Genomic DNA, 19,970 nt, shown 5'->3' with positions numbered 1-19,970 from the left:
AACAAAACGTTGTCAATCTTAGCAAACTGTTGGAGCAATGAGAATTGTGTTATTTAATGTAGACAAGATAACAGCAATCTTTTTTTTAATTTCCTCAGAGAGTCTCACACTGTCTGAGTCTACACCCACATCTCCCACACAGCTTATAATCTGGCTCTTTTAATAACATCTGTCACGATGTAAACACCTGATCCACACCTCCCTTCCTCCTGTTCTGCTCTGTTCTTCACCATCTGACTGTCACAGCTTTACGACGCTGATCCTCTAGCCGGAGTGTGAGCAGCTCTGCTCCTCCTTTAAATATCCGCTGTCTGTCTGATGAAGCTGAAGCTGCTGCTGCAGTTCAGTGAGGGTCGTCAGGAGGAGGAGGGCTGCTGTAAGCGACTTTTCTTCAAAGGAGCATCTAAAATCCAGACGCAATGCAGGTACAGGAGGAATTTGTCACTTTTTTTACATGTTACCGATTAAGATTCAAGCAGCATGTGGATGGATGTTTTAGTTATTTATGAGAGCCCTGTTTTGGTTTGGGATTTATCACTTCAAAATAAAGTACCTTGAATCAACTTTAGGGACAAACGTATTTGTATACAACTTAAAGTGGTCAACTTTTCACGATAAAAAGTTAGAAAACATTGTAAGTGTAAACTTTTTGTAGATGTGCTTGAATTTGAAGTTGCAAGAAGAAAAGTGTTAGATTTGAGATTTCATTCAAGGGCAGATGTTGTGTTTTTTTAAGTATCTGAAAACAAGAGTAAAATGCCAAATCGTGATTAGGTAAGTGAAAACATGTCAGAATGCAGAGGTAAAAACAAAAAGGAAATTTAATGAGAAACTGAAAGTCTGCATATGGCGACAGAGATCGTGACAGAAGCTCCATGTGGGCAAAATCATTCTGTACCATATGTGAAGATCAGCAGTGGTCCGTTTCCCACTGAGTTCATAACCCGTCAGATGATTTCCTGGAGAATGTCACAGTGCAACACGTCTGTTGATGATAAACCTTTTTCTATTTTAAACCAAAGCTTCCTGGAAAGCAGCTGCAGAAAAATTTAGATATCTTCTGTAGGACATAGGATGTAATTTTGTATATTTCCTACATTTAAGCACAAGTATTATTGTGGTATTAAAACATGTTGCTGACATAAAAATAAATTTTGATTGCAAAACTTAAGTCATTTAGATGCTTTTCAGACTGTTCACATGGATCTGTGCTGCATAAATGTATGAGACTTCACTTTGCTCTTCATGCATTTTTAAGAATAATCGTGTGGGTGGCATGACTACACGTTTGCACAGGTGCATGATGGTTACCTTTCAAGAAGATTTGGAGGGTTCATCAAGCATTGCTTTTAGTCATCGTTCACAAAGTCGGAGTCATCACACACCTCAACACAGCAGCTGTAACTTTGATCTTTTATTGATGGAGTTTAAAGGTGTGTAAATTATTGAGCAACACACTGGATGCTGCACTGTCTCTGTATTCAAACAGGGTGACAAGGGGGACCAAGACGCTCTCCAAACAGCAGTTTTGTCTTTTATCAAGACATCTAGCTGTTAGCTTTATTATTTTTAAATCAAGACAAGGCAATCTCATTTATACAGCACATTTAGCAACAAGAACATTCAAAGTGCTTTATATGATAAAAACATTTTAAAAAATAAAGAAAAAAACATTATTTTGCAGTGGAATAATATGAGAACATAAGGAACAATTAGAATCCAGATAAAAATGATGGTCCAGTTAACATCAATCCAAAGCAACTCTAAACAAGTGGAGTTCTAGACTCGATCTGAAGATTTGTTTCAGTAGGTTTGCTGTTTTCTGGAAGCTTGTTCCAGATCAGAGGGACGTAAAAACCAAATGCTGAGGCTCCATATTTTTGTTCTGGGGATGCAGAGTAGACATGAACCAAAGTCCTGAGAGGTCTGGAAGGTTGGTGCAATAGCAACAGAGCCATAATGTATTTTGGTGCTAAACTATTCAGTGATTTATAAACTAATAAAACACTATTCTTTGAGCTATAGGGGACCAGCGTGAGGACTGGGTTTGGTGAGAACATGAGCAGCAGCGTTCTGGATCAGCAGTAGCTGTCTTATTGACTTTTTTAGGCAGACCTGAGAAGACACTGGCAGTAATCAATGTGACTAAAAATAAACTCATGGATGAGTTTCTCAAGATCTTATTGGGATATTAGTCCTTTAATACCAGAAATGTTTTTTAGATGACAGAAGGCTGACTTTGTAATTGTCCCTATTGTGTCTCTGAAAGTTCAGGTTTTCTTTTGGTTTTCTGTGTCAATTTAGTTTCTGTGTCTCGTCTACCCCTTGATTGCTCCCAACTGTTCCTTGTTTCCCCTGATTACTTTTCCTGTGTATTTATACCCACCTGTGTCTCTTGTTCCCTGTCAGGTCCTCATCTTTTGTCAGAGGTTTTATGTCAGTTGTCAAATTCATATACCAGTTGCTAACAGAGTCAGAGCGATTGATGCTGCTCACCTGTGCTGCCTGGATTTTTTGTGTTCTGTCTGATTTCCATTAAACCATCATGTTTGCACTTCAACCTGTGTCCAACCGTGTTTCTCCTCACCACCAAACACTCCACTTCATGACCCTGAGTCCATCATTACACCCAGATTTTGTGTGTAATGATGTGATTAAAATAGCCAAAGCTGTGCGCTGACTCTGCTACTCTCCGTGCTTTCAGATTTGTTCTGATTCTGTACCATGTAGATCTGTAGGCAATAAGCCAATTAATGGCCCGATAAATTAAAACAAAATCCATTTGTATAATTTATCATTTTTCTGTTTTCCCTCTCTCTTTCTACCAAATGCTGGATGACAAAAAATCTTCAGTCTTGTGTATTCAATTCAAATTGGCCATTTTTTGAAGGGCAGTTTTGTTAACAGAGACTTCATAATTCATTTTATTTGTTGTTTCTGTCCCTGCGACACACTGGCGACCTGTCCAGGGTGTACTCCGTCTCTCTCTCGTTAGCTGGAGATAGGCACCAGCACCCCTCCTGGCCGCACTAGGGATAAATGGATGGATGGATGGATGTTGTTTCTGTTGTTTTGTTCATTTATTTTGGATATTTAAAATGTTTTTCTATTCCAGTGTTAAATGTTCATTAGAATTTAAAGTTTATTGATCTTTGGGAATTTGTTCTTGAATTTCTTCTCAAGTAATAACTTGACCATTTTCAAGTTATTGCTTGAAACTGGTCTCAAAACAACAGTTTTATATTGCTTATAGCAATAACTTTTGGGACAACTTATTAAAAATTGTTGTCATGACAGACTGGGGCAACCTATTATATAATCTACTGGGGCACCATATTATAAAATCCTACATACACCATATTCAACAAGAGAGGGTTCACTTTCTCCAGCTCTCATCAGACGGGATAAAGGGTTGGATCCCTGAAGTCATATTCTGCCCTCTGCCACCCCCCTGACGCTCCGCCCCTGGTTGTAGGTATGCATTTCAGAGTCAGAACCATCAGAATGTTATCTGCTGCCAATCGTACAAAAGATTTCAGGATCTCCATAATGGAGAAGCTGTTATCATGAGGGTTCCTCACCAACTTTCTGTAATATCACATCAAAGTAATTTGTAATTAAATAATAGTCAATGTGTCAATGTAGAGTCACACCAAATCAGGAGATTAGTTTGGTTCTCTTCTGCAGGCAGAGAAGAAGGCTGTGGACGGCGATTTGCTCCCTGATGCCAATGGCAAAGATCCCAGCCCAGGGGGACAAACAGATGGCTCAAAGTGGCAGAGACCCCGGCTTTCACGCAAATCGCTGATGAAGTGCTGCCTCGTCAAGTGGATAATCGCCAGCACCACGCAGCAAGGGCCAGGTAGAGACACAGGGGAGGACATCAGAGCAGACTGATGCCCTGAATGATAAAACATCACAGGCCAGAGTGCAGAGTAGGAATATTACAGTAGAGGTGTACACCTTCCTACAGAATGCATCAATTTTGTAGGATCTGCTTCAGCTTTTCATATTTTAAATTCAACATTGCACACCATCCTCCTTCACTTTCAATGTTAAGAGCTTTGAAAAATATTTTCTGGCATCTAATCCCACCTTTTCTAAGCTTTAACTTATTTCTGTCAGGGAATGAATCGCAGAGTTCCTGAATTAAAAGCAAAAAAAACTTCACTTTACATTCTTAACTCACTGCTGTTAGTGCATTTTTATTCTTTCAAGCAAAAAATAAAGGTATCCTCATTTTTATTTGAATGTATCTTTACCAAGCCACTCCCATTGGGTTTATTTAAATTATTGACACCATGCTTCTCTGCAGACATGCTGTCACGGACTTATCTCACCTTGTCTCACAAGTATCACATTTGCCTTAATTTGATATTTCTATGTAATTTTACTTAATGGCATCTTCAGTACTTATAGAGCTTGGCAAAACACCCTGAACTTTTCCACACTTTGTTCCATCTGCAAACTTTAGGATTTGTTCTGTATGTATCCTACTGGTGCAAAACTAGTGAAGACATTTCCAACAAATATGGGTTGTAATTGCCACTAAAGGGATTTCTATTGAGTATTGATTCAGTTTTTTCATTTGTGAAAAAAATGGAAACCATAACATTTTCCTTCCACTACACTAATAGTGGTCTATCATGTAAAATCCCAATAAAATGTATGAAACTTTGTGGTTGTAATAAGACAAAGTGTGATAAAGTTAATGCATCATAAATACTTTTACAAGACGCAGCATATAATAAAAGCCGCGAGAAATTATACATTCAAGAAAACAATGTGGGAAGCTAATCGGCTAACTGTTTAGCCTTTAAAGTGTCTTCAGAAACTAAAAACTATATAACCAAGCAGACCGAAAATAGTTAATAAATATACTTATATATTTTATTTACAAGTAAATCTACAGTAGATTTACAAATCTGGAACTTGAACTGCACAAAATTGATGTAAAGGTTTATTTTTGCGAGACAACTTTCTCGCCACATTATAATTACTTTGTCGCCATCTAGTGGTTTTTAAACTTAAGAGCATCTATTCATTCACTCTTCATCTTCAAGGCCAATTGACTGGAAGAGAACAGAAAGAAAACTGTATCTTTTGGACTGAAACAGAGTAAAAGAATCCGTCCACAACCAGATATAGGAAGAAAAGCATGCTAGTAAAAACCAAAAGGCATGCAAAGTTTTTGTTAGCCTGACAGGTTTGTTTTGTCTTTTTGAAAATAGAGGAAACAAATCATTATTTTGCTTTTTGTCCTTTTCAGTTTGAGGTTTAATGAAACCTGTTTGAAACTGAAATGTTGCATTCTTGAGCTTTTTTATGGAAGACGGTGTTGTGAAAATAAAATGAAACCAGAAACCCAAAAGTTCAGCAAAAAGAAAGTTCATTATGAGATGAGAAGTGACTGCTTGTGATAGATAAACTAGATTAGCCTTTTAGCTTTAATGCTGCTTTCTCTGCAGCCATTAAATCCTGGTGATGAGGCCGAAGACTGCTCTGCCTGTATCTTTGCATGTTTAATTCACTGCTTTCCATTTGTATTTAATAGAAGAAAAGGTGGGTCAGCACTTGAGGTACATTAAACAACACGTTGTTGCTTTATTTTTATATATTTATATAAGTTCAGATCCTGCATATTTAACAGATACTGTATCTCTCTGTTTTGTGGTGCCTGAAGGACAAAGCAGCTAAACTCAATAGTGTTGCACTCAAGCACCAGTAAAGACTTAATTTGACCTTGTTCATTTTAATTAGTTTTATTGTGTTTAATCTTTTATCAGTCTTGTCATATTTTGATGTTTTTCCTTTTAATGCAGGCAGTTATGTGCAGCACTTTGCTTTAGTAATACTTTATAAATAAAACTGGCAAAGACAATATGGAAAACTTAGTTGAAAGAAGAACAGGATGGTGAGAACATTCGACAAAACAATAACTGTGGGATTATGCAGTTTTATACTTTGGTGTGGGATATATTTGATGTGACAGCTAAGACGTGGTACTATCTTCAAAATTCTATATAAATGTAGCAAAACTGCATTTCCGTTGAGATCTTTTGCATCTGTGCTACTAAAATGCTATAAAAATATCATATACTAATATTTCTTTGTGATTTTGGCAAGGTTTTCTTTTAGTTTATCATACTTTGTAATGGATGAGACACAAGTTAGCTGACCAATACTGGTGAAACTTCAAAGATACATAAATCCTGCGTCAAAATGCATATGCTGCACACTTTCTCTGACCAATATTTTAACTCCCATTGATTGATTAGCACTCCCCGATACTTAAACTGAGTCCATTAAGTTTTGCAGACTCATCAGTTGCGAACTATCCCCACATTCTTCTTCACTTGCACTGTGTTGCAAACCTACCCTGATCAAAACGTTTGTGCACATGTGTAAAATACTTTATTTACGCAACTATTCAGCCTCTGGTAATACATGCAGCACTATATTGACTTTTCTGAAGTAAACCTTCACAACTTGAATATTCCACCATCCAGTTTTATCGCATTAAAAAATACCCAGTCACAAACGTCTGATATTTGCTTGCATGTGATTAAAACCACTTTACTTACTGAGTCTATCACTGACCAAGTGTGGAGATACAGGCAGCAATACACAGGCTCATTTGCACTAAGTGCTACTCAAATCCAACCATCAGCAGAAGTGGATCAATGCTTGGTTTTACAGTTTGCATCACTGAAATGACGGGGCTCATAAAGTCACAGACCATTAGTAAAGAAATTCCTTCACCAAGAACTTCCTATCCTCACTGGCACCACCCTTAAACACACATGTGCACACCTGCTTCACAGCAGACAACTGGAGCTAAACCTGGAAATGAGGCTCAGATGGATGTTTTTGCAAATTAGGACAACTTTGGACTTTTTTTTTTTTTTTTTTGGTGATCGGAGTTTCTGACTTGTTTTTTCTGAGGTGCCCTAGTCAAACTTGTCGAACTTGGGCAGCATGAATGTTCCCCATTCATGTGTTATCCTTTTTCTCGGCTGGTCACTGGTGCGAATCAGTTCATAGCTGCTGATGCTGGTGCAATGTCTGATGAACTGATGGAGCTTGATGGATGAAGGAGATGGTAGGCAGCAGGTGATATTCTTCTAAGAAAAAGCTGGATCAATAGATTAGTCAGTTCAGAAAAAGAGACGCTACTTTTAACTTTTTTTTTTCATGTTTGCATTTTTTATTCCAGCAGCATTTTCAGAGCTGACATCTAATATAAGTGAATAATGGGTTTAGACGGAATGGAAGTAATTGCCATTGCTGTTGTTGTTGGACTTTTTATTGTTGTTCTCAAACAGTTTGGGATTTGGGAGCCTTTGTCACTGGAAGGTAAGAGTAGGGTGAATTTTGAGTATTTCTTAACTGTGTTGCAATGTAATGATACAACCTTGTTACATTTATAGAGATTTTTTTCTGATTTAAACCAAATATTTTGCTAATAAAATATTTCCACTTACGTCTCCTGCAGAATGTATCTTCTTTATATTTCTACATTTTGAATGTTTTCATTAAGCTATCCTAATTAAAAACAGATGTTTATTTGCATATGTTTAATGTGTTCGCTTTGTAAAAGTTGCATTTTTATCTCATATTTCTTTTCTTTCCCTCTCATTCCTTCGCCATCTTCCTCACCTCTTCTTTGTCTTGTTCAAATCTATTCATGTGTGAAATCATTGTAAAGACGGTGAGTAGCTCCATCATCATCCGATTAATTTCCTGCCATTGACTAATGTAATCCTCCTAAACTTCTACTCACACTAGCTTGTATTAGTGCGACTGAACCTTTTTTACATTGTGGACATCTAATTGTCATGCAGGTGGCGCTGATAAATGTGTCACCTAGCAAACATCACATGCCAAAGGTGATACAAGGTCATAGATATAAAACCAATATCATGAAATGTTTTATATATATTATAATCAAAACAGGACATGAATCAATTCCATAAATTATAAGTGTATAAAGTCAGAATTATTTAAATGTGCCAATAATAAATGTAGAAATATCAAAATCTAAAACTTATGGCATCTATGAAGTATAAATATATATACATACTTTTATTGATTGTGTATGCATAGTTTTTCTCAAAAAAAATATTTTTTTGAGCAAAAACATTATTTATGAGCCATGGTTCACAAATAATGTCAAATAAATACAATATTTATACAGGTAGTAGTTTAAATAAAACTATATAAAGTATGCATATTTTTAATAAATTGTAAAATCATAGATAATTAAATGGGAAATCTGAATATAAAATGTGAAAATCAAATGAAAATGTAAAAATGTACTGTTTTATTATTATTTCATATTTCCCTATGTCACTGTTGTTCATAAAATAGTCCTTAACATTTGAGTGGTTACCTTGCAGAATTTCTAAACTGCAGACGAAGTACTTTGTTTAAGACTGCTAAATAAATTAAATGTATGGCTTAGTGCTGTAAAATAGGACTGTCAATTAAAAAATTCAGAATGAGTAATGCTTTAATTATTAAAATTTCAGCATTTAAGTTTCAAATTTATTATTTACTTATTTAGAGTTTTATTTAAGATTTCTCATGTAAATCATTTTGACTTATTTATCTATTTTATTGTGATACTTTGGCACTAAATATTTGCTGTGCTGTAACTCACATTGCAGTTTATCAAATGGAGCAAATGATTGATTAAACTGCATGGCAAGTCAGGCTAAGAATCATATTGATAACAGGAGCAGTGGCATTTCCACCCTATTCGTTTATGTAATTGTGACACTTTTTGTCCTTCATAATGCAAACAAAGTCTAATCCAAATAAAAACCTTCACCAGAGTATGTGTGTGACTGCCAGGTGTCCACAATGAGGAGGTTAGTTAACTATGTTTATGCACTCATAATTTATTTTCATTCATCTCAGCATTATATTTTTTTTATGTACCTACAAGTTCCCCTAATTTTGCCCCTCTTTCAAACTCAACAAATTATTTCATCTCATTTTATTGGTGTCATTCTCTTGTCTCAAACTGTTCATTGTCTTATGCCACTCTGCTTCTCATCCATTTCCTCATCCCTCGTTTCTTCTCTCTCCACCATTGTTCTCAACTTCCTGTTATGTTTCCTAAAAGATGGTGGGTGCTTTTTCTCGTTTTGGTTTTCCAGTGTTTTGCCTTCTTCCCGAGTCTTTCCTTCCTTCCTTTCTTTTTTTTTTCTTTCTTTCTGGTCTTACCGCTGTTTCCTCCCTCTTTTCTTTCTCCTGTCCTCCCCTTGTTTTGTCTGATTCTGTCCGGCAGAGACCAGTGACGGTGACCTTGAGCTCTCCATGGTGCGGCACCAGCCAGAGGGCCTCGACCAGCTCCAAGCCCAGACCCAGTTCACCAGGAAGGAGCTCCAGTCGCTTTACAGGGGCTTCAAAAATGTAGGGGAAACGTTTTTAGATATTTGTGTGTAATTACATTTCAGTTTGTTTTGTTTTTTTGAGTGGGTAACTTTTCAAATGTGATTTTTTACCAGATTCCACAGAATTTTTGACACCTTTGAAAAAAAATCTGCACAAAAAAACAACAAAATATAATATATCTAACACTTTTAAAGTTAGGGGTTTCAGTATTTATTTTAGTTTTCTTTATGAGTTGTGAAAATAAGCCTCTATCTGCCTAATTTGACTGATACTGTATGTTCTCCAGTGTTACCCATTATGAACAGTGGCTAAGGGAAGTCACCTCACTTTTATTCCCCATGGAGAGATGAAGTTATGGGTTACTAATATGTGTTTAAGAAATATAAGTTGAATCTGTTCTGTATGAATTCTCTTATTAATTATTAATGTGTGAATTTTGGTGCTAAACATACAGTACAGAGTTTTCTAAACATTTCATTGGGAGGTTGGGAGATTGTGCCACTTCAATAACAGTTCAGTTTATTTTAAAACTTTTTATACATTTCTGCCAGAGGAGGCAGTGTCAGTCTGTTCAGAAGTACGAATAATTTAGTGATGATTAAATCAAGTAAGTGAAATAAATATAATAATAATTCTAAGCATATCTTCTTCATAGAAACTTGTTTCCCTGTCAACAGGAATGTCCCAGTGGGTTAGTAGATGAAGAAACATTCAAAACCATCTACTCACAATTCTTCCCTCAAGGAGGTAACCATATATAATCTGACTTTTAAAATGTAAAATGTAAACACTAAAATAATAATTTTAAAGGTGCTTTTCATATACTTAATTTTTCCTTAGTTTCCTTTACTAACCTAACAGTGTAGCATAACAGTTTTGTTTTCTGTACCATGAGAATACCCTGTACATAACGTTTTGTCAAACCAGGGCATTGGTTTTTGAATTTTAATATCTCATTTTCTTTCAGATGCAACCACATATGCTCATTTTTTGTTCAATGCATTCGACATGGACAGAAACGGTTCCATCCGATTTGAGGTGAGTGTGTCAGCAGCGGCTGCAGCTTTGGTTAAATTCACAACTATTTAAGTAGTGATCCAGGATGTTGCAAAAGTATTAAAGCAAGCATTTGTTAAATTCAACATGTTTTAGGGAAATTGCATATGTTTCACCAACACAAAACAGTAAATAATTGCAAATTGTGTGGCTGTGAGTCTTATGATCTGTAGGTTCCACTAGTTTTGCACAGACTTGGAACATATAAAACTTTTTTGCCCTCCATCTACTTTAAAATAACTCAAGCTCAGTCCAATTGAATAGCGAACTTCTATGAGCTTTAAATTATTTTCACACATTTTGATTTGGATTAAGGCCTGGATTGGACTAGGCCATTCTTAATTAAACATGATTACACTTTAATCTAAACCAAAAGTCTCAGATGTCATGATTTTGTAGCCTTCAAATATGGATCTGCTTCAAAACAATTTTACCAACTAGTAAATTCAGAGGAAGATGATCATTTATTTTTATTCAGGTGTGTTTGACCAGTAATGCAGCTGTATTCTTTCATTGTACCTGTGAAAGTACAATATGTTATTGTCTTTGTCATGCTGCAAGTTAAGTTTTACCTCAGTCTAAAGTCTGCATCCTCAAGCAGTCGGACGTGGCAGATGACCATTTGTTCTGAGGCAGGTCTGCACACATACATCTGCCTAACTTTTAAGACTTTTATGCATCAAACACTTAAATCACAATTTAGAAGTGATTTTTTGTGTTGGTCTATCATATAAAATCCCACTAAAATGCATCAAAGTACAGGGTTGTAATTTGACAAAAGGTGGAAACGTCCAAGAGTGATGAATACTTTTGCAGGGCCTTGTTGCTTATAGAAAACATTTCAATCTCCTTCACAGGATTTTGTGTTAGGACTGTCTGTTTTGCTTCGAGGCTCTGTTACAGAGAAACTTCGCTGGGCTTTTAATCTTTATGATATCAACAAAGACGGCTACATTACAAAGGAGGTAACAGTTGCGAAAAAGTTCCCAAACTAGATACACTGTAGTTCATTGTTCATCTGTCTTTTCATTTTTCTCCTGCAGGAAATGTTAGCAATAATGACCTCCATATATGACATGATGGGCAGGTATACCTTACCCAGCGTACGAGATGATTCCCCGTTTGAGCATGTGGAGAAGTTCTTCCAGGTGAACTAAGACAACATATTTTTTATCATTAGATTCCAATTTTACATCTATTTCTAGTCAGAGGAGTTTTGATTTGTGTCAAAATTAGCTGAACTTCAAAACGCTTTTCTAATGCCCACTTTTATTCCATTTCTTGAGTGAACAAATCTCTTTTTTTACTTGTTAGAAAATGGATCGAAACAGGGATGGAGTTGTGACAATAGATGAATTCATAGAAACCTGCCAAAGGGTAAAATAATCAACAAACTGACAAAATTGGATAGGTAATAATCACCTAAATCCATGTTGTTTTTCTTTCTCTCAACAGGATGAAAATATAATGGCTTCCATGCAGCTCTTTGAGAACGTCATTTAGTTTCTGCAAAGAAAATTGGACCTTATAATGCTTCTTCCTTCAAGCTCTTACTCTGAAGTAATGCCAATTGTATTCTAACAGAGATGATTTTTGGCAAGAAAACACTTAGGACACATGTTTATATAAACTAGGAAACCGTTCCTGTAAAATGTGAACATGCAAAGAACTGTGCAGTATCCACCACATCACTTTAAAAGCTATGTTTTTTTGCATGAAAATGTTTTATATATATATATATATATATATAAAAATATGAAAAGCATCCTCATTTCAAGATGTGCATGAATGTTTTCCTGGAGTTGAAAAGCATGTGATAAAAACACTTTGGATGCAAACAAAGAATTTGTTGTCTTTTTTTTATGTTCTTTGAAATGTAAGTGCGTGAGAATACTTTATTATAAAATAACACTGTGGTGATTAAACTTTGTTGTGGTGTCCTGGATTTGTTTATGTTATGCTGGGAAGCACATCTGCCTGTTTTATGTCTAAACTGTGTTTTTGGGAGGAAATTTGCCACATGCTTCTCACGTGCCCCTCATTTCCTAGATGGATGGATAAGAAAGGAAGTCAATTTTTCAAATACAAATATTGTTTTACACCCGGTTATTTTTTCCAATACTTATCCAGGCTTGAAAAATATTTAAATTCCTCACTCTTCCAGGCGCAGTTATCCATCTTATTCTGGAAGATTTAAAAAAAAAACACTTCAGATGAGGAATTTGAAATGATTCTCTAGTATTTGGTGCTGATTGACTACTCACTAAACTTGGGTCTAAAGTCCATTTTGCCGTCTGATATACTCTCCCTCAATGAGACAACTTGATGGAAACTATATGTTTTAATCACTTCTCACAAGCTGTCATGTAAATCTGGCCTTAAAGGTATTAACTTATTTCAAATAATAATTTATTTTACTAATTTGTTTTATATATTTCAGCCCACATAATGGAACAGCTTTTCATTTAGCCTATAAGGGGGGGATTCACCTGCATCAGCAGAAGCATTGAGGCTGTCCTGTAGGCCTGTTGTTGAACATATGAGTTTGTTTTTGGGGGCGGGGCTTAGCTGGATGCTGGGTGATGGTATGGAGGTGATAATGAAAGCCAAAGTGCTGCTCTGCTGCACTGTAAGTGTTGCTTGAACAGAGACCACAACTGCAGCATCAGAACCAATTTGTGGAACAAGACAGGAAGGTAAGGTATCTTTTTTTCCCATTAAATGAAAAAAATATATATTACACTCATCCTATTACCACAAAGTTTAAATCCAGTAGAATCAAACTACAAATGTGGGGAATAAAAACACTTCTAATTTTTCAATTCTCTATTTTAAATTTATTAGAAAATGGGAACGTTTCCTTGGCAAGCTTTCAGTTTTAAAGCAACACCAAGCATGAGGTCTGAGTGTTTTAGAGCTGTAAACACTTCTATTCACTTTTTTAAATTTTAGAACTATTCTATTTCTATATTACATGCACCATATGTGATATAATATTTAATTGTTGATAAGAAGAAGAGGAAAGTAAAACAACTCCAATATGAAAAGGAGAAATCTGCATCACAGAACCTCCCAGTGTTGACAGAGCATGCAGTGGACGGTTCTGGATCTCTGCTGTGTTAGCAGAGGGGAGTGTAGGACTTTGTTTGTGCAGTAACAATAAATCAAAAGCCAGTTTGAACACCTGCCAACAGACATATGTCCTCTCCGTCATGTACAAAAACAAATAAAGAGTTCAATATCAACCTAATTAAAGTAGTTTTGAAATTTAAGGCTACATCCTGCAAGTTTGTTCGAACTGTGACTGATGTTTTTTTGCAGCTTTCCAATGATGGGTGTTCAGCTGAAGCTACTTTCATTCTGGGTAGTGATGCTGCTCACAGCTGCTTTGTGCCCCGGGTCGCTCAGCAAGAGAGGAGGCAGCTCCCGAGGTCACGGTAAAGGTGATGGCGACAAAGCGTCCCCCTCCCAAGGCCGAGGCCTCTCCAAGAAGGGCCTGAAGTGGGCAGGAGCGGCAGCAGCAGGCATGCTGGGAGGAACGGGGACAGGGTACGGACTGGGCATCCTCGGCAAACCAAAGCACGGGACTGGAAACCATCACAACCACAAGACAGAACAACATCAACAACCTTATTACCAGGAAACCCAAAGATACAACAACCAGTCTCTCTGGAGAGTCTTTGTTAGAGGATCTGCTCCTAGTACAGGGACAAATTTCTTTCTCAGACTAGGACATCTGGTGCCTTTTCTTACAGTAAGCTGGATCAGAGACATTTAATCTAATCACTGCTTATTGTGAGCTCTGATCTGAAGTGAAATAAGCAACTGAAGCTTTCAATAAAGAATCCTTCCTGCTGTTTCTTGCATTGTATGGTCTGATTGTTTTACGTATGCAAGGAAATAGCTGTAAAAATTATTTCAGGACTGATATAGCAGTCAGATTTTCTAGGATTTTCTGTCATTGCATATTCTTGTGTACATTCTACAAACACAAGTCCCCCAGTATTTCAGTGATTGCATTTAAAACAATAACCACCTTCATAAAAATAAATGGTTTTCTGAAGAATAACATCAAGTAATATAAAGTTTCACACTTTAAAGTCCCCAAATAATGAACATCCCTGTCACAACTAATTGTTCAGTATAGAGCGAGAGGATTTTTCTTTTATTTATTTTTTTGCCGTTTGATCAATCCATGCAACTAAAGGCCTGTTTCCTTTGACACTGTATAGATTTCTTACAAATCTTCTTTTTCAAAAATTTTCCTGCCGTTCATTTCAACTCATGCTTGGCTTTTAGGTGTCTAAATATATGTAGATCTGCTCTGGTTTTTAAAAATTACAATTATTTGCCAAATCTGAACCGAACTACGGATGGTAAATAAAGATTCTTTATTCCATAGTAAAATAAGTAAATAAAAATAGAAAAATGTCAGTGAGTCAGTGCTCTAAATCAATAGATATTAAAATAAGTAATATTTTGGTTCATGTAAATGTGTTCCCTTTCTGTGCTCATAACCTTTTTCCTTAAGTAATGAGATATAAAAGACAATGAGTCAGATCTGACTGTATACTAAGACACAGGAATAATTTTTAAAGTGAATTTATTTAAGACATAAACATCCATGACAAGCTATGGTAAAATGTTTACACCTGTGAGTCAAAATGATGACAAATAATTGCCATTTGATGTCCGGAGGGGAAATAAGTGCACTTTACAGATATTCAGCAGGAGAAATCTTCATGCTCTGAAGACAAAGTTTTATTCAGATAAATTTTACTCACCAAAACTGGTCAAAATCAAGCAGAGAATTTATTTGTTAAATGTAAAAAGATGATGGATTGAAAAAAAAAACAAAGGGACATTTAATATCCATACACAGGGACACATACAATTATGGAAACAGAGAACAATTTGTTTAAGAAAGTAAAAGTTGAATTATTTAACAACATTGTTCAACTCATCTTGAGGACAGAAAAGCCTATTGAGATACTTAAACTGTGATAATAGAGGTTAGAGTAAAACCAAATAAATTATTTACAACGTTAGCAAGGCCTGAAAAATGACTATGTCACTGTGTTAAAAAATGCAGATGCATACAGGAAGATATTTGTACAAAATCAAGACCAAATAGACGATGACTTAGGTTTTCGACAATAAGGTAAGCCGGGATAAATATATCCATGTGCACAGGGACAATAATTACTATAAAACTAACAACTCATGCTGGGTATATTATACAACTTTCTCAGCAACATTGCCTCCACTTCCTCTCTGAAGATACACAATATTCAGAGATTACCTGGGACAACTATAAAGTTAGAAATGTTCTAAATGTGCAGATTAAAAGCATCCAACATTATTACCGAACAGCGCACAAAGCATTCACGATAGCTGCAGGAAGCATAGTGACATTGCAAACTGATCTCTCCTTTTTTTATCAAAAGCTTAAAAGATGAAGAACAGGGAGTCACAGCAAGCTAGCAGAAGTCAAACAAGATGTCCGAGATGGATAAAGCTGAGAAAGAAAGTCATTTTTACACAGAAAGGTTTCAGACCTTTGCAGTACAGAAGGTTTAAAATCAACGACAACTTGTAATGAGAGTTGACACAGTTTCCACACAACACACTACATTCATAGTGTACATTTATTTTCACTACATTTATCTCATAATTCTAGGCTATGTATTCTGAATTTGTAGCTAATTTCTGAAGACGCGCAGATTAGAAATTTATGTCTGATTTCCAGTTTTTGCAAAACTTTGATCTACTGATACCAGTTTAGCTGATTCAGTTCATATTATTTTTCTCTAGACTTGGAAGCAAAATCCTGCTGTAAAACAGGATTTCACTATTTTAAAATAAAGACAAAATTACCTTGGAGTTGACTTTTTAAATCGTCTTTAGTATTTAATATTAGCCATTAGCTCTTGTAAAAGCTAACTGTGCTTACTCTATTGAGAATGTAGACCTAATTTGGAAGTTGCGAAAAGACTTGAAAGCATTTCTACATCCAGCATCTTTCATGAGAGTAAAACCTAACAGCCTTATAACTCGAGTATTTGCTTTCCAAGTCAATTTACCCATTTAGTTTGTCAAAATGTCCAATTTCTGTTTTTTATATGCTTCTGAGCAGAAGGAAAAAAAAGGTAGAACATGGTGAATGACCAGTACAACCACAGTCAAGCTCTCTTTTGCTGCTTGAATGAACACCTCATAGGCTTCCAAAGAAAAGAAACTGTTCAATACATCCAACTTCCTCCCACAAAATCAAGTTCCGCAACAAAGAGTGCTTGACCAGGTATTTAGTTTTGCTGCATTCACTGATCAGAAAATCATCAGGGCTAATTATGCTAAAAACTGCATTTTCTAATTTCTCAGTGCATCTTTCACTACACTATTATGCATACATATTGAGTGCATACATTGAAAATGTATGTATTCTTTCTTTATAACACTCCTCTCGGCAAAAATTGCTTTTTTTTTTTTTATTCCTGTGAGTGTTGATTTGGCTTTAGTGGGATCAGGAGGGCAGTCAAGTGTTTCCAGTCAAGTGCTTTATTTGAACCATTTCCTCACAGCTGTGACCTCCTTTTTTTTTCCATACACAAACTTATGTAAGAGCAAAGTCTTGCAAGAGAAGAGAAAAGGGAAATCTCAACAGCTAAAATGGAAATATATTCTGTCAAAAAGGATTCCTCTTAAAGATATATAATACACTAATTACATAATTTAGAAATCACTCCACAAATTGATTTACTCAAACAGATTTTGACAAACAATACAGCATATCTATTTTCAATATTAATAATTTATACCATCAATTCCATGAGAGGTTTTGCTCTTCACCAAGCATTAAGGATTAAAAACAAAAAGTGCCATAAATTAAATATATTCTGAAGAGCAGTGTATTTAAAACTTAATCCAGATTACACTACTTTTGCAGAAAAATTTACTAACAATCTATAAGCAATCGCTTCGACTGTAAAGATTAGATACACAGGCTGTTACTGTTACAGCTATAATGGAAGCAGGGAAAATCTATTTGGGGTGTGGCTGAAAGGAATCTTTTTCTTCTTCCTCACTGCAGTAGTAGCATGCTGGACAGAAGCACGAAGCCGGATGTGAAAAGCTGCATCACCCCATTGCTCATAGGAGCGCTACCTCTTGGCTGTTGCCGTTGTTCAAACTTTCGTTTCTCCATAAACTGTGCAGAGTACTTCATGTACTCCTCCACGCAGCGGCGGGACTTGACTTGGTCGATCAGGGCTGGGTACCCAATTTCCTCAATGCTCACGGTGTCGTTCTCTTCATCAGTTGCTCCACTATTCGATGAGCCTTGGTCTTTGAGGAGGTCAGTGCGATTCCTGCATTCATTCATGTAGGTCTCGTAGGTCTTGGCCCGTGGAGGAGGCTTGTAGACATAGTCCCGCCCATAGTCTTTTTCATCTGTTGACTTGGTCCCATAATGCCGGTACATGTAGTTGTTGTAATAGTATTCTTCTTCGGGGTTACGGAAGGCAAAATGTGGTCGAGGGAAGCGCCCTAGCCCATAACCGACGGCCATTCCAGCTAATGCACCGACACCTGCTGCTACCATGGCTTTTTTGGCAAAGCCTGTTGATTTGGGCTGAATTCCCATGCCCTGCACAGAACGAGAGAAAGGAGATCCTCCCATGCCATGGGAGCCACCATATCCATAACCTCCGCCACCGAACCTTGGGCTGAGGATTTTATTATTTGGGTTCCAGTTAGGGTAACCGCCAATTGCTCCTCCACCATAGCCACCACCGTAACCTCCACCGTAACCTCCACCATAACCACCGCCGTAACCACCTGGGTAGCCACCTGCTGCTCCGGGGTACTGATTGGGATAATTCCCTCCAGCAGGGTACTGGTTAGGATACCCTCCTCTGCCTTGGTTGGGGTATCCACCCGCTGGATAGCCTCCACCAGCTGGATATTGATTTGGATAATTTCCTCTTCCTGGTTGATTAGGGTATCCTCCAGCAGGGTATCCACCAGCTGCAGGGTAGCCTCCAGCAGCTGGGTTCTGATTTGGATAATTTCCTCTTCCTGGTTGATTAGGGTATCCTCCTGCAGGGTATCCGCCTGCGGGGTAGCCTCCTGCTGGGTTTTGATTTGGATAATTGCCTCTTCCTGGTTGATTAGGGTATCCTCCTGCAGGGTAACCTCCAGCAGGATTCCCTCCTGGATACTGATTTGGGTTGCTCCCTGCTCCTGGATAACTTGGTGGATTTTGCCTGGCTTGCCCACCTGGATTCGTATTCTTATTTCCAGGGTATGGGTAACTACCTCCAGCAGGATATGGATTGGTGTCGCGATTGGGGCTCTGCTGTCGAGGATAGTTTCCGGGCTGAGAGTTTGATGGCTTTGATTGGGTTCCACTCCCTCGGCTGGACGTTGTGGATTTCTTTCCACTGCTGCTGCTGCTGCTGCTGCTGCTGCTGCCTCTTTTAGCACAAGTTGACTCAAAATTCAGCAGCAACATAATAATTAGGGACAGAAGTCCAATTCTTAAAAACTGCCCCATCATAGCCTTAAGGAGAGAAGTAAAACAAAGCAATTAGAAATTACAAAACAGATATTGTTTGCTCTATTTTTTGTAACATTTTGAACAATATGATAATATTAACCCTTTAATAAGGGTTAAAGAAAATGATAATCTTGTTTTTATATTTAAGCCACCCTGACTAACGGGACTCCATAGTAACTGTAGGCCCTAATGGGATACACGGCCTTAATGTGATAACTGAATTTCAAGTAGGCTACGTCGAAGCAGATCAACCTCGTTGCTCTTTCACGCTTTGGTTGATTACAAACAGAAAGATTTGTGTTATGTAAATACAACATCCATAGTTGCTAAGGACGTATCACTGAGTAACCATCACTGCATAATTTATTCTGTCCTTATAATAAAACTGACAGCGTCGCTTTATTTCCTCATTAGGGACAAATCATGAAAACAAACATAGCACGATTAGGTTAACGCATCTTAGATTTACTTACTGTAGATTGATGGCTTCTGGTTGCGCTTCTTTCGTAATTCAATAACACTGCGTTTGTTGTTCTCCGCCTGTAGCCGTTGCTTCTGATCTGGGTGGGTTTATGTGCTCAGGTGTTATGCCGAGAAATGCATGCCTGCCGGAAATTGCATGCCCTGTCGCGGGAGCGCGCATCGCTCTAAACTCTCGCATATTGATGAGAAAACGGACTGAAATATGACCGAAGAGGAAATTTTTGAAGATATTCGTAACATTATCACGTTTCTTAACCATGTAAGACATAAAACGGTGGGTTTTATTTCGCAGATTAATTGAAATAAATACGGTTTTTATAGCTTTATTGAAACATATGAGTCGAACGTTTTTCAGTCAGCGTCTGATGAAAATGTTCTCCGCAGATGGCTTGAAATTCCCCGATTTTTCTTTTGACACAATGGCTTAAAACATTACAAAACAGAAGCCCGTTATGTAGAACATTTTATATCA

At 37.0% G+C, this 19,970-nt stretch overlaps 2 protein-coding genes across 5 annotated transcripts; one reads left to right on the top strand and one right to left on the bottom strand.

Moving 5' to 3' along the window:
• Positions 1-229: 229 nt before the first annotated feature.
• LOC114149321 (calsenilin) lies at positions 230-12,387 on the top strand. Of its 4 annotated transcripts, XM_028025090.1 has the most exons (10): positions 230-425; positions 3,688-3,862; positions 5,333-5,335; positions 9,296-9,420; positions 10,080-10,149; positions 10,370-10,440; positions 11,316-11,423; positions 11,502-11,606; positions 11,773-11,835; positions 11,914-12,387. In XM_028025090.1, the coding sequence occupies exons 1-10, from the start codon at positions 420-422 to the stop codon at positions 11,959-11,961; spliced, it is 774 nt and encodes a 257-aa protein (XP_027880891.1). In that variant the 5' UTR covers positions 230-419; the 3' UTR covers positions 11,962-12,387. The 4 variants fall into 4 exon arrangements, with proteins under 4 accessions (XP_027880891.1, XP_027880892.1, XP_027880893.1 ...); XM_028025091.1 differs by lacking the exon at positions 5,333-5,335; XM_028025092.1 differs by lacking the exons at positions 3,688-3,862; positions 5,333-5,335.
• Positions 12,388-15,044: 2,657 nt separating this feature from the next.
• Positions 15,045-19,598, bottom strand: LOC114149319 (prisilkin-39-like). The gene is made up of 2 exons (XM_028025087.1): positions 19,489-19,598; positions 15,045-19,018 (listed from the first exon to the last, which is right to left on the bottom strand). Exon 2 carries the CDS (start codon positions 19,013-19,015, stop codon positions 17,540-17,542), a length of 1,476 nt encoding a protein of 491 aa, XP_027880888.1. The 5' UTR covers positions 19,016-19,018; positions 19,489-19,598; the 3' UTR covers positions 15,045-17,539.
• Between the last annotated feature and the right edge of the window lie 372 nt (positions 19,599-19,970).

The sequence above is a fragment of the Xiphophorus couchianus genome, chromosome 8 (genome assembly GCF_001444195.1).
Source record: "Xiphophorus couchianus chromosome 8, X_couchianus-1.0, whole genome shotgun sequence".
Lineage (NCBI taxonomy): Eukaryota > Metazoa > Chordata > Actinopteri > Cyprinodontiformes > Poeciliidae > Xiphophorus > Xiphophorus couchianus.
The sequence above is the reverse complement of the archived record's forward strand: the minus strand, read 5'-3'. Positions and strand labels throughout refer to the sequence as shown.